The 15,503-nt window shown below is 47.6% G+C and overlaps 1 protein-coding gene across 3 annotated transcripts in view; it reads right to left on the bottom strand.

Annotated features, from left to right (window-relative positions):
• RORA (RAR related orphan receptor A) overlaps positions 1-8,492 on the bottom strand; it is a 384,947-nt gene extending 376,455 nt beyond the window's left edge. Inside the window, exon 1 of one of the 3 annotated variants that reach the window (XM_079953332.1) lies at positions 8,074-8,492. In XM_079953332.1, coding sequence (XP_079809458.1) covers positions 8,074-8,296 — 223 coding nt within the window. In that variant the 5' untranslated portion in view covers positions 8,297-8,492. Of the gene's footprint in view, positions 1-7,983; positions 8,019-8,073 lie in introns of those variants that run through there. The other 2 variants (XM_079953331.1, XM_079953334.1) reach the window with 2 other exon arrangements.
• Between the last annotated feature and the right edge of the window lie 7,011 nt (positions 8,493-15,503).

Here is a 15,503-nt window from a genome sequence, read left to right on the forward strand (position 1 = left end):
CATCTTTCCCAATTTACAGAGTGGCAGAGACACCTGGAACAGCTCTCAGTCATATTAGTCTGTTGCAACAGCTTAAGAGTCCTGTGGCATCTTAAAGACTAACAGATTTATTGTGGCATCAGCTTTCTTGGACTACAGCCCAGCTCCTGATGGAGTGGGATACAGTCCATGAAGGCGTATGGTGCAATCAATCTGTTAGCCTTTAAGGTGGCACAGGCCACCTTAAGGTGTTTTGAAAGCAGCTCAGAGAAGCTGAAAGCAATTCACATTATACAGCTGGTCAACAGGGTAAGACAAGTCTGCAAGCTTTTAGCCTTGGCTGAGCTCAAGGATCCACAGTTGCCCACCCGCAGACTGAACCACAAACACTCCCGCAGCACTCTGCACACCTGCATTAGGCGAAGGGACATCAAACAGGACAGGGAGGCCCCAGATGGTCTGTGCATTAGGCATGCACATCTGCAAAGGACAACTGCATGCTCAGACTTCTCTGTGCAAAGGCTTTCCACGTGTTCCAGAAAAACCCTCATTGTGCAGGGTTCCAGAATGCACGGCTCATCTAGGCACAGAGACTAGACTGTGCAGAGATGTCCACATCTAACATGGCAGCAGTGCCACACAATCTTGGGACAGAGCCGAGGCACCATCCCATAACTCGAATGCCGTTCCTTGACGTGACACCAGCACGGAGCAGGGGGTTGAGGGCTCTGCAAACCCCTGCAGTGTGCAAAAACTCATTTAAAGATTTTAATTCTTATAAAAGGATTGGGCAAAGGCATGGAAAAGGTTATGGATGGCTCCTAGCCACAATGGCTATGCTCTGTCTGCCTCCCTGTTTGGAGGCAGTAAATGCTTCTGAATACCAGTGGCTGGAAACCACAGGAGGGGGGCAGAGAGGCAGAGCTCTTGTGCTCTGGTCCTACTTGCTGGTTTTCCACGGCACCTGGGTGGCCACTGGGGGAAGAGGATATTGCATGACATGGGCCCCCTATGGCCTGATCCTGCAAGCACATCTCACGTTCCTATCTTATATTTCTTTCTCTACCCCATCTTCCAGTGTCTCTTTTGTGCAGAAACAGCACAATCCTAGCAGTAAACTGGCATCCTTGAAAGCTGTAATGCAACTGAGTCCGACAATGGAGGTCATCTCGATCCAAGTGCTGCTTTGCCACCTCCAGCCAGCTTTTGCATTCAGCTTGCTCTTACACTGCTGCTGGCTTCCTTTCCACAGCACCTTTTCACGCTGCTATAATGCCAGCCCTGGTGTCGCTTCTTGGAGCACATCAATTCCTTAAAACTTGCCACCGTCCTAGTGGGTTGCTTTAGAACTCTATCAAAAATTATTAGATCAAATTACAAAATGAAAGACACCGCAGCAGGTTGCTGCCACTACAGCACTAATGCATTTCTGCCATTCAGCAAGACTTTTACTGTTGCTCCTCAAAAGCCAACAGCCACAAGCTGCTTAAGCAATCTTGGCGGCAGCAGCAGTAACAGCGAAAGAGGCTGGGGCAGGGCAGGGCAGGGCAGGATACGAATTTTCCAGATGTATCAAAAGGAAAACCAAAACATCCTATTGATGCATGATGCCTTTGATACCCCCATGCGTGTGACTTGGTGTACACTGTGTTTATGCACAATTTAACCCATACAAACTAGTTCTTTCACATTATTGTTCCCACCTTACCTTACATGTGCCCACTCAACTGCTTTGATTGGCAGAACTGGCACTGTTACAGGTGCCACATAATACTCAAAAGACTTACTGAAATCAATATTAGTAGTAGTAGTAGTAGTAGTAAAGGATATGTACAATTGTATATACCAGTATATGTACACTTGTATACTCCATGACCTGGAGTATGAAAAGCAGATTGAGAATATATGGGTAAAAAATGTAGGAGAGGGAAACAACAGTGACCTTACTGTGGGTCTCTGCTATAGAGCACCAAGCCAGACTAAAGACTTGAAAGATGCCTTCCTAAAGAAGATTTCCAAAAATAGTAGTCATGGGAGACTTCAATTTCCCTGATATCTGTTGAAACTCAAATTCTGCCAAGAATGTAAGGTCAAACAAATTCCCCCATTGCCTTGCTGACAACTTCATTTCCCAGAAGGTGGAAGAAGCAACAGGGAGGAACTGATCAAATAAGTGGAAGAACTCAGAAAGGAAGTGATCATACAAAGGCAAGGGAAAGTTAAGTGTAGTCGGACACGCACTCTGGACTTTAAGAAGGCCAATTTCAAAAAGCTTAAGGAGCTACTGGGTGTGATCCCGTGGTCAGAAATATTCAATGAGAAGGGAGTCCAAGAAGGATGGGATTTCCTAAAAGGAGAAATATTGAAGGCCCAAATGCAGACAAAACCAACAAGAAAGAAAAATGGGAGACATCTAAGGAAACCGGTGTGGCTGCATAAGGAGCTTACAGATGAGCTGAGATTAAGAAGGGCATGTATAAGAAATGGAGGAAAGGAGAAATCACAAAGGTGGGGTATATATAAGTAGCCAACAGTTGCAGGGGGAAAGTCAGGCTGGCTAAAGCTCAGAATGAGCTCAGGCTTGCAAGAGAGGGTAAAAATAATAATACAGGTTTCTTTGGCTATGTCCAAAGTGAGAGGAAGAACAAGCAAGTGGTAGGTCCTCTGCATGGGGAACATGGAGAAATGCTATTAGGTGACAGAGAGAAGGCAGAACTACTCAACACCTACTTTTCCCTTGTCTTCACCCAAAAGTAATTGATGCCCAACCTGGTGATAACTGAATAAATGGTGTAAGGAAGGAGCTGCAGCCCAAGATAGGAAAAGAGGTAGAAAGGAAACACCAGGCTACTTTCAATGAATTCAAATCTCCAGAGCTTAATGAGCTGCACCCAAGGGCACTAAAGGAACGTGCAGATGTAATCTTAGATCCTGTCTATGATCTTTGAGAATTCTGGGAGAACAGGTGAGGTCTCTACAGACTGGAAGTGGGCAAGTGTTGTCCCCATCTTCAAAAAGGGGGGAAAGATCCAGCTCACTACTGACTGGTGAGCTTGAGAACAGTACTAGGGAAGGTCCTAGAACAGATAATTCAACAGTTGACCTCTGAGCATTTAGAAAGGGATGATGTGATTACTGAGACCCAGGATAGGTTTCTCAAAAAAAAAAAAAGTCATGCCAGACAAACCTCATTTCTTTTTTGATGGAATTACAAACTTGGTGAATCAGGGACATAGTGTATCTTGATTTCAGTAAGGCTTTTGACAAAGTGATATTCTGGTGAGGAAACTGGTGAGGAAGCTGATAAAATGTCAGTTAAATGTTAGATGGCTTTGTAGCAGGTTGACAGACTGTACCCAAAGAGTACCTATTAAGGGTTCCTCAGCATCCTGGGGAAAAGTGACAAGTGAGGTGCCGCAGGGTTCTGCCCTGGGCCCATTGTTGTTCAATGTCTTTATAAATGACTTGGATGAAGGAACTGAGGGGATGCTCATCCAATTTGCAGATGACATCAAACTGAGAGGGATAGCTAATGCCACAGAAGACAGAATTAGAATTCAAAAGGACCTTAGTGGATTGGAGAGCTGGGCACAAGGTAACAACATGAATTTCATTAGGGACAAATGTAAGGTTCTGCACTTAGGCAGGAAGAACCAGCTGCACACATATAGGATGGGGAACACTTGGCTTACTAGCAGTAGATGTGAAAAGGAACTAGGGTTCTTAGTGGACCACAAGCTGAACATGAGTCAATAGTGTGATACAGCAGCAAAAAAAAGTTAGTGCTATTCTAGGCTGCATCAACAGAACTATAGCGTCCAGATCAAGGGAAGTACAGTAATAGTACCACTCTGCTCTGCCTTGGCCAGACCACACCTGGAATACTGTGTCCAATTCTGGGCACCACAATTTAAGAAGGATGTTGACAAGCTAGAATGTGTGCAGAAGAGGGCAACCAAGATGTTCAAGGGTTTTTAAAACAAGCCTTATGAGGAACGGTTGGAGCTGAACATGTTTAGCCTGGAAAAGAGGAGACTGAGAAGAGATATGGTAGCCATCTTCAAATATCTCAAGGGCTGTCACATGGAAAAGGGAACAAGCTTGTTTTCTCTTCCCTGGAGGGTAGGAATCAAGGCAATGGCTTCAAGTTATAAGAAAGGAGATTCTGACTAAACATACGAAAAAACTTTCTAACAGTAAGAGCTCTTGGTTAGTGTAATGGTCTCCCTCAGGAGGTTTTTAAGCAGAGGTTGGATGGCCACCTGTCATGGATGCTTTATCTGAGATTCATGCACTGCAGGGGGGGTGGACTAGATGACTCTTGGGGTCCCTTCCAAGTCTACAATTCTACAATTTTATTATTTATTATTTATATGTTGCCCATCTAACTGGGTTACCCCAGGCAATATGGGCAGCTTCCTACAAATAAAAACACAGTAAGACATCAAACATTGAAAACTTCCCTATACAGGGCTGCTTTTGGATGTCTTCTAAAAGTCAAATACTGGGTAGTTGTTTACGTATTTCCTTTACATCTGATGGGAGGGCATTCCAAAGGACAGACATAGCTACTGAGAAAGCCCTCTACCTGTTTCCCTCTAACCTCACTTCTTGCAGTGAAGGAACAGCCAGAAGGCCCTTGGAGTTGGATCTTAGTGTCCAAATAAATAAATATTCCAAATTCATGAAGTTTAGCATGAATGTAACCCTATGTGTAGCTTCCTAGAGCTAAGCTCCATTGAATTCAGTCTTGCTTACTTATCCAACTCCATAGGTTCAACCTGTAAAACACATTGAGTCAAATGCTGAAATGCAGACTTTAACTTTGGATTAGAAATGCATACAATCTTGTGAAGAAATGTTACTGGTTAAACTGCTCACCTGAAGTAGGAACTCCATCAAAGAAAAGCAGTATCTAGCCCCCCTGCTTGGTTATTTTTCTCATCATGAGAAAACTATGCTAACCCTGTCACAAACTTGTAAGCTTCCTCATCACTACATTCAATTGCTGGAGCAAGGAGACTTCATCAATGATTCCAGCACTCTGGCAGATGACATCACTCCCACTCTGAATAAATCCCGAGTCAGGTTCCCCTTCCACTACACCCCTAAGGATATCAAATGGCAGGCAGCTGCAGCGTTCATCCACAAAGCCTTTGCTCAGAGAGTCAATGAGCTTCCAGCTCTGCTGCAGATGTTATGCTAGAAGGAAATGCCAGTTCCACTTTTCCAACCATTTTACACACTGGAAGCAGATATTATTTTCTGCCAACTCCATTATTACATCATCATCATCATAACAGCCATTGCAAACATCTCCCTTCTCCTGAGCATAGGAGCCAGAACTCCTGCAAAAGCAGAGACACTCCTGCTTTGCTCAGTGTTGCCATCCACAAAGGAGGCCCATTGCACCCCCCCACACACACACCCTCAGCTAAGGCTTTCCGTGGTGGATGCTCTCCCGCCCCTGAACTCAGCCGGTCCCCTTAACTTACGTATTCCCCCCCCACCCTGTTACTTCCATTCAGATTGTTACATAAGGGCAGTGCTTGCGTGCTGAGACACACACAGAGAGCCTGTGTACATTTTCACTTTCCCTCCTGATTTAATCCTCTCTACAATTGGATTGGGGGTGGGCGGGGGACAACGAGGATAGAGAAAGAGAGCAAAGCAGCATCACTGCACATTTGGGTCAGCAGGTTAGCAGTTTCAAAAGCCTAAACCGTTTAAGATCACCGTGATAAGGATGGAGCACAAGTCGCCATCGCCATCAACTGTCGAGGTCGCCTTCTACTCCTTCTCCCAGGCCTATTTTTTATTTCTATGGCAATAATAACAGGCACACACACACTTCAACTCTGGTTACATAATTTCCCACAGACTTGCATGGCTCAGGCTGGGAAGGAAACAGAGATGTGCAGAGAGAGAGAGAGAGAGAGAGAGAGAGAGAGAGAGAGAGAAGTGCAGGAGTATTCTCTGCACACTGTAGATTTCACTCTCTCACTCCCGGCTCTCTTCTTTAAGGGGGAGGGGGAGGAAAATTCCAGGGTAAACAATAAGGTGGGATTAAGCAGAGAAAGTTAAGGAGGGATGGAGCCAGCAAAAAAAAGGGAGGTTGTATAACAGCAAAAGTCCTGCCGCTTCGTAAACATTCCCCCCCCAAAAAAAAAAAATCTGGCTCTCCTCAGACACATTTTCGCCAGTGTTTCTGATTAACGTTGTTATGTAACCAGCTTTTACATTCCTTTTGGTGGAAGCCACCATCCCAAGGCCCCATGCAAATGCCAAAAAATGCCTCTCTATATATACATATTGCAAATATAATTATACACATTTCTTCCACTCCCTAGAGTTGCATTAAAAAAATCTCGGGAAACTGCCCCCCCACACACACTCGCACGCACGCACTCCTGATTTCAAGGGGTGTCTATCATCTTTTATTCCGCCCCGCACCCCCCCCCCGCCCGCTGTACGGGGATCGCCAGCCAAGGAGGAAGCTGCTCGGAATGGAAGGCGTGGCCTAAATTGGGAGGAACAAACAACAACAACAAATAATATTGGAGCGCACATGATCAGCCATATTTTGAGCAGCGTCGAGAGAGGGGCACTAGCCTGCCTTTGCAAGCCCCCTTCCCTCTCCAAGCCCAGATCCTCTGTCTCCAGTGCTGCGCCGACAGCTCCCCCGCCTCCAAAATAATAACCCCCCCGGACAGAAGCAGTCTTCGAGCTACGGGCTTGCTAAATCCAACTTGTAGCTTGGCACAGCAAGGCAAGCATGGCTACGTTCTCACAACCGGGTGAATCGGTTCCGCGTCTCTCCTCTCGAGCAAGCATGCCTACTTTATTTACAGAGGAGAGGTAATCCTTCATCATCACCGTCCTCGTTTTACAAAGAAAGCAGATCACACAAATCCACGTTTCTGGAAGTCCTCTGGGCTTTAAGCGTTGGCACGCCAAGCAGAAAAGGGGGACGCTCGCCTCCCTGCTCTAAAAAAGCCAGGTAGACCCGTGTTGCTAAACGCGCGCGCGCCCGCGCATCCATCAGCAACCGCGAGGTCTTTTTTGTTTCCCCGACTGGGAAGCCGCCGTCCGCCCGGCGCTGAACTTCGCGTGACCTGCACGTGTCAAGAGGACCTGACCTGCGCTCGCCTCCAGACCGTGAGAAAAGCGCGCAACGCGGGACGTTCAAAAAGGAGAGGCGAGCCGAGGACTCCTGCCAGATCCAGGAAGGAGAGGTCAACGGCCTCCACCTGCCAACAACAACTCCAAAGGAAACAACTGCACCACCCCAGTGTGCAAACACGGAGCTGCTCGAGCTCGTCTGAACGCTTCCATCAACACGCTTCAGGAAGAATCCACGCAAGAAGCCAGCCCCGCCCCTCCAAAACTCTGTCCACCATTTAATAATGGAACAAAACAGACACCTATATTTAAAAAGGAGTGGGGGAGAGAGGGAGAGGGAGAAGCACCTGCCAATCCAAAGTGTTTGATTCCTTGACTTGGGGCTGAAACCCTCTTTGCCTTGTGGGAGATAAATCCCACACCCCAAAGCCCAGACCCAAAATGGCATTTGGGGACTTTTATTTTCCGGCGGGGCGATGTTTTTGCTGCTCTGGCCAGTCCCGCGTCCTCGCCTCTACACGTGCACGTCGGCAAAGACGAGCCCGGCCCTTCGCCTCCCGCGCCTCGCCCGGGACACGTGCTGAGAAAGGCAAGCGCGCCTTTTCAGGCAGGCCAGTTCCGAAAACAAAAACATTCCAAGCAGGGGGAACGTGTGAACGGGCCTTCGGAGTCTCCTCCCACCAAAAGGCCGGGCTTGTCATGGAAGCAAAGGCTTGTGGTTTCTTTTTCTTTTTTAAAAAACAAAAATCCATTAAAAGTTTGCAAGGTAGCATGTCGAACCAGATATACATATACATATACATATATATATGTGCACACATATACATACTGTACACACACCCCTATACAAACACGCACACACACATATATATATACACATACTTATATACATATCTGGAGACTGAAAGGAGACGCAATCGTGGCTTCTCTCTCCCCCCCCTCCCCTCCCCTCCCCCTTCTCCGCTTTCCTACCTCCTCCGCCGCCGCCGCTGCTGCTGCTGCCCGAGTAGCTCTGCCTGCGGTTGGGAGCCGGCGGCGGCGGCGGCGGCGGCGCCTCTCCTTTCCGGGCCAGCTCCGCGCCGGCCGCGGGATCCCGGGCTGCAGCGCCGGCCGTGGCGGCGGCGGCGGCGGCGGCTTCGGAGCCCGGCTCAGCGGCGGCGGCGGCGGGCTCGGCGGCTGCCGGCGCGGACTCCATGTTTCTGGCTGGGCGATCGCGCCGCCTCGCCTTGGCGCTGGTGCTGCTGCTGCTGCTGCCGCCGCCGCCTCTGCCCCCTCCCGGCCCGGCTTCGGAGACGGCGAGCGCGCCCGGGGGGGCGGCCGCGGCGGCTGGGCCAGGGTGGCTCCCTGGGCCGGCAGGACGGGGCGGGGGAGACGGAGAGGGGGCAGAAGAAGGAGGCTGCAAACGGGAATGATGCTGGGGGGGGGGCGGCGGGGAGAGGCAGAGCGGAGCGAGGCTGAGCCAGATGGGAGACGAGCTTGCTTGGCTGTGACCACAAGCAGCGCTAGCGAGAGCTTTAACGGGGACCCTGCGCTCGCTCGCTCGCTCTTCCCACCCCCTCTACTCCCGTGTAGACGCGCGCAGCCCCTTCCCAGGCAAGGCTCGAACCCGCTGGGCTGCTGGGCTGCCGGGCTGCCTTCGCCTCCCAACGCCCCCCCCCCTCCCCGCGCCACAAGAGATCCTGGGCTTCTGGATTGGATGGGCTTTTGTCGCGCATCTGGGCTCCTCTGGCCCCTTCTGGTTTGGTCTTTGCTTTCGAGGAAATGGGCCCTTTGAGCGAAAACGTTTTAAGGACTGGGGGGAGGGGTTCCTCAGATCCAGTCAGGTCATTGGTCCCCGTGCAGCTCCCAGGACTAGCTTGCCTGCTCCAACTGCCCAATCCACCACCACCACCTCCCCATCACCTGCCCTCTGCTTCTTCTTAGTCTTGGAGGTGTCAGGGAGTGAACCTCCAAAACTCGAGAAGGAGTCCACACTTCAGCTAGCCAAAAGTACTCCAGGGTGCAGAAAGGAATGCAATCTGGCACAAGTGTATGTGTGTGTGGCATTAGGGGAGTTCCAAGGGCCTGATAGAGAGGTATGGAGGGCCGTATTGACCCCTCTCCCTGAGGGGTCCCTGAGGTTGTGGATCCCAGCCACCGAGTCAGTTTAACATCACAATTCCTCCAGCAGCCAACCAGATACCTCTGGAAAGTCCACAGGCTTCCCCCCCCCCCAAGTTGCTGAATTACATAGAATTCAAATTGTGATGTTGTGCAATAATAATATTTAAAATAAAACTTTTTTGACAATGGAATTGACTGCCTTGGATGGGCCCTGCTTCAGCAAAGCTTTGTAACCAGGTTGCCCAAGGACTGTTTCTGGTCAGTGGGGATGGGATGTGCAGTCCAAGGGAGTCTGGAAGACCACAGGAGCCCTAGCCCTGGGGTGTAGCAGGGGATCCCAAACTGTGAACCTCATTCAGGAGGCCCATGGCACATCCACATGAAATACTGATTTTTGATTGCATTTTCATTGGTTCTTTTGGTGCATAGAATTGTAAAGTTGGAAGGGAGCCCAAAGGTCATCTAAGCCAACCCCTCACTCCCCACTGCAATACAGGAATTACAGCTAATACATCCTGGGTAGATGGCCATCCAACCTCCATTTAAAAACCTCCAATGAAGGAGTGTCCACCCAACTTTTGTTTTCTGGTGCAGTACAGTATTGCAGCTTGAATTCTATGGAATTGGACAGTGAGTGGGGAGCTTCTTTGTGGACTTTCTAGCGGTATCTGACTGGCTAATGTGGGTAATGAATCAGGGGTTGGGAACCAGAGTCTCAGAGGGAGGGATGAATGTCCCCCTCCAGTCCTTTCTCTCAGGCCTTGGGTCTCCCCTAATGCCACATATGCCAAGCTCACCCCTCACTGCCTTTGCTCCACATCTTCCTGGAGTAGCTGAAATCTAAGTCCTTTACCTAAAATTATTCCCCTTTCCTTTCTGGATGGAGTGACGTGGGGCTGCAGAAACCTCTGGTGTTTCTGGAGTACAGTATAGTATGAAGATAAGAGACACATCTATTTGCCTCTCCCTCCCACCCCACCAAGAGTAGTGTGCAGTGGTATTTTTCTAGAAAAAGGGATGCTGGAACTCACCATGAACACCTCCCTTGTTTATTTATTTTATTTATTTATTGAATTTATATACTGCCCTGTACTCGGAGGTCTCTTATAATGACAACGGCACCCACCTAAGAGGTGCCAGAACTGAGTTCTGCTGAGTTCCAGCTGGGGAAAAAATCCCTGGTAGTGTGGCCTACACCTGGAAGGTTAGTCACAAGGGAATGTGCCCTAGAGCTAAGGAAGTTTCCCCAGCCCCAATGGACCTTTCATCTGATTCACTTCTCCTGCTATGTCAGAAGAGCCTGTTGGATCAGTCCAGCATCCTGTTCTCAAAGGGGCCCGTGAGATGCCTCTAGCCTAGGAAACCTCTGTGCAGAAGACCACTCTCCCCTCCTGGCTCATATTCAGAAGCATCATTAGCTGATGACTAGTAGTCATTGACAGCTTTCTCCCCCATGAATTTGGTGATGGCCATAAGATTTGTGACCGTCACTGCCTCCTGAGGGACCAAGTCTTGTCTGCGCTGCATTAAGAAGTCCTTTCTTTTATCTGCCCTGAATCTTCCAACGTTCCACTTCATTGCATGTCCAGTTCTCATGAGAGAGGGAGAAAAGCTTTTCTGTATCTGCTTTCTCTATGCCATGCATGTCACCTCTCACTCACCTTTCCTGTAAGCTTAAAAAATCCTTAGCGCTCCATCTCCCTTGATCATTGTGAATGTTCTTCTCTGAACCTTTTCTGACTCCACAGTATCCTTTTGCTCTAGTGCACCAAGTCCTCAAGCAAGTTCCAAGCTCTTCTTCTGTTCTAGTGCTGGACTGCAACTCCCATCAGCCCAAGTCAGTGATGGCTGGGAATGATGGGAGTTGTACTGTAGTTCAGTATCATCTGTAAGAGGGACGCGGGTGGCGCTGTGGGTAAAACCTCGGTGCCTAGGACTTGCCGATCGTATGGTCGGCGGTTCGAATCCCCGCGGCGGGGTGAGCTCCCGTCATTTGGTCCCAGCTCCTGCCCACCTAGCAGTTCAAAAGCACCCCTAAGTGCAAGTAGATAAATAGGTACCGCTTTATAGCGGGAAGGTAAACGGCGTTCCCATGCGCTGCGCTGGTGCTGGCTCGCCAGAGCAGCTTCATCACGCTGGCCACGTGACCCGGAAGTCTTCGGACAGCGCTGGCTCCCGGCCTCTTAAGCGAGATGGGCGCACAACCCTAGAGTCGGACACGACTGGCCCGTACGGGCAGGGGTACCTTTACCTTTACCTATCATCTGTAAGGCCACAAGTTCTGGTGTAAAGTGGAATCTGATGCATGTTTAATCAGAAGTAAGCCCCACTTAGTTCAGTGGGGCTTATTCCCAGCTAAGTGCAGAAAGAATCACAGACGTAATCCACTGAGGTCTTGGGCCTCTTTGCATGGCAGCCAGAAATCCAGCTAGTGCAGCTTTTGCCTTCATTGCACCAGGCTGCTAGACAGATGTTAAAGGCGCAGGATCCCTGCCTAGGATATTTTAAAAAGTGGTTATTAAATGAGTGTATTTGAGATTTATATCATCCCTCTTCCAAAAACTAAAATAAAAATAAACACAGAGACATGAAGACTCTGTGAAAGAGGAGTGATCAAAGTAGCTGCAAAGCCTTCAACGTTTCAAAGGAAAAAAGTAAGAAAATTGGGAATGCAAGATCATTTAATTCTACTCCTCCCAAAAAGGTAGGTAGGTAGGTAGGTAGGTAGGTAAATAAATAAATAAATAAATAAATAAATAAATAAAGCAAGCCTCCAATGAAAACTTCATTTCTAGATCACGGTGGTGTTTTTTGTTTGTTTATTTGCTTCTGGTTTTAAGGAATATTTCAACCTTAATTTAACATACCTGGAAGAACAGTAGCAACTGCACAACTGTATTTTGAGTCTCTCAACTGCCACAGGCTCTTGTTACATCCTGAATTATGCAAGTCAAAATAACACTTTTCTCCCTTTCCCAAAGTCTTCATTACTCTGATTCAAAGAATGCAGACAGAGTTCCCTTCAGAATATGTAAGCTTGTCACTGGGAGCAGTAGGTGGTGGGTGGGATGGGCCCCCCTCCCTACCTCCCTCCCTCCCTCCCTCCATCTCCCAAAACTCAGTTTGATGCCTGTGTTTTGTTGCTTTTTAAAACAAAAACAAAAACAAAACTTCTTCCCAATATATCCACGCAATATTGATGAGCTGAGGCTCCAATGAGGCGTTTGGAGCTCCTGCGCCATTTTTAACAGCAGTGTAACAGGCAGAACTTGAACAGGTAAGCTTTCCCCAGGACTGTATCTCTGTGAAGGGAACAGCTGCACAAGTTGAATTTCTGCCTGTTGGGGAGCCTCTCCGACACTTGCACAGACAGCTTCTGCTCCTGTAGATCTGGGTCAGGAGAACCTGTAGCTCTCATCATCCCTGACCATTGGCCATGCTGGCTGAGGAGTGGAAGTCCTGCAACTCACAGGCTTCCCAGCCCTCATCTATGTGATCTCTTTGTACACCACTTAGAGATGATTGTAATTAAGCTGCACATAATTTTTCAAAATAAATAAAATAAACATTGGTACCCTTCTGACTTATTCTGAGAACATACATACCTGAGTCTTGAACACAGCATTCCCCAACCTGGAGTTCTCCAGATGTTTTGGACTATAATTCCCATCAGCCATGGCTATGCTGACTGGGGTTGATGGAAGCTGTAGTGCAAAACATGTTGACTCTACCAGGGAGGAGAGGGCCGGACTAACCTCGGGTTAAGAACGTAATTTGTTCCAGAGGTCTGTTTTTAACCTGAAACAGTTCTTAACTGAGGCGTGCTTTCGCTAATGGGGCCTCCTGCTGCTGCCGCGATTTCCGTTCTTATCCTGGGGCAAAGTTCTTAACCTGGAGCAACCACTTCTTGGTTAGCAGAGTTTGTAACCCAAAGCGTCTGTAACCCAAAGCGTCTGTAACCCGAGGTACCACTGTATATATTCTGGCAGATGCATCAGTGGACTTGACCCTGCGTAATCAGGCTTCATGTATCTGATAATCTGGGCTCCATTCCTGCCAAGGCTACACCACAATTAATCTGTATTTGGTGTCATGAGACTCTGTTTTTTATTTGCTATAACACACTAACATAGCCACACACATACAGTACACCAGAAAACTGACTCTATGTATAGCAGAGTACTTGCTTGCTATTTAACAAAATGTATATACCGTATTTTTCGCTCTATAAGACGCGCCCGACCATAAGATGCACCTAGTTTTAGAGGAAGAGAACAAGAAAAAAAAATATTCTCTCCCTCCCTGTGCAGTGCCTCTCCAGCAAAGCGGGAGGAGAAACAGAAGGGGCTCTGTTTCTCCTCCCGCTTCGCCGAAGAGGCGCTGCGCAGAGAGGGAAAGCTGCGCAACACCTCTCCAGTGAAGCAAAGTCAGAACAGCAAGAGGGATCACCCCACAGCGAAAGCAGCAATCCCTCTTGCTCTCCTGGCTTCAGCGAAAGCAACGCAAAGCTCCTGAGCGCAGCGATAGCTGTGCAGCCTGCATTCGCTTCATAAGACGCACACACATCCCCCCTTACTTTTTAGGAGGGGGAAAGTGTGTCTTATAGAGCGATAAATACGACACCTCTTGACTGTAAAAAAAAAAAATCACCTCTGGGCAGTAATATAAAATATAATATAATATATATAATAATAATATAATATAATATAATATAATATAATATAATATAATATAATATAATAATACATTAAATATTGTCAATAAAGACAATTAAAAACAGATGTTAAACAGATTCACAAGATTAAAATGACGTGGGGGGCACTAAAACACAGCAACTTCTCCATGTCTGCATAGGCTTGCCTAAAAAGCAAAGTTTTCAGCAAGCACCCAAAAGCACAGCAATGGTGCCTGCCTGATGCAAATAGGCAGGGAGTTCCAGGGTGTAGGTGCTGCCACCCTAAAATATTGACTTCTTACAAGTGCAGAATAAGCATTTTGTGACATCTATAATGCTGTCAGTTCCACAGATTGATGTGGTTAAGTGGGCATATATGGGGCAAGCCAATCCCAGAAGTAAACTCCCAAGCTGCGAAAAATAACACCTTGAACTTGGCCAGGTAGAGAAAACAAGCAACCTGAGTCGAGTTGCTATATATATTTTTTGGGTGGGCCGAAAGGACCTTGGCCCCTAGGAGTTGATTCCTATGATGGGGTCTCACTCCTGTCAGCAATTGTGTTGCAGCATTCTGCACTAACAGCAGCTTCTGGGTCAAGCGCCAAGGAAGGCCCTCATAGCGTTCCTTGCCAGTAATCCAGTTCTGAAGTCACCAGTGCCTGAACCACTGTGACCAAGCTCTCCTGACCTGGGAACAGTCATAGCTGGTATTATGTCATACCAGGTGCAGATGATAAAAGGTGCTTCTAGTCACTGAGGCTACCTGGGTCTCCAGTGACACAGCTGAATCCAGAAGCGCCTCCTGTTTTTGTTTTTTGTAATCTACCAAAGAATAAAATAAAATTGGGATTAAAGGATGGTGGAGGGTATGTGTGCTGTGCCCTGTTGGTGTAAAGGGTTGGAATAAGTTCCAACTTATTAACATCCACTTAGGAATTCTTGCTATATCTTATATATCTAAAAGAATGCAATTACTTTCTTATTTTTTTATCCAAATTGACTTGCCAATTATGATGCAAGAACTCCACAATGAGGGTCTAGATCTAACTCTTGCTGATTCATAACTTATATGAGCAAAAAGTGTGCAGGAAGAGGCAGTAAATGGGTCTCTCTTTTTAGAGAACACCTCGAGAACAATTTGTCTAGACTGCTTTTATATAAAAGATGACAAGCTGGGTACATTTTAACAGATGTACTCAGTAGTTCACCAACAACTTGATATGCAAGTTCACACTCTGAATCCCATGTCAAACCATAAAGGTGGGATGTGTCCTATATTAAGGAGTGCCACAATTGAGTGCTGCGACATTTTTGCAATGTTTCTAGCTTAGTGGGAGAGCATATGCTTTGCATGCAGAAGGCCTCAGAATCAATAGCTAGTCTCTGCAGGTAGGGCTAGGCCAGACCCTCCAAGTGTCCCTATTTTCCAGGGATGTCCCTGATGTAGAGAAGTCATCCCAGTTTCTGATTTGATCCCAGAATATCCCGCTTTCCTTAGGAAGTCCCTATTTTCAGTGGAGAAATATTGGAGGGTATGCTAGTCACGGCTCCTGCCTGAGACCCTTGAAAGACACTACTAGTCAATGCAAACAATTCTAAGTGAGATGGACTGATGCTGTGACTT

The sequence above is a fragment of the Podarcis cretensis genome (assembly GCF_951804945.1).
Source record: "Podarcis cretensis genome assembly, chromosome: 14".
Classification (NCBI taxonomy): domain Eukaryota; kingdom Metazoa; phylum Chordata; class Lepidosauria; order Squamata; family Lacertidae; genus Podarcis; species Podarcis cretensis.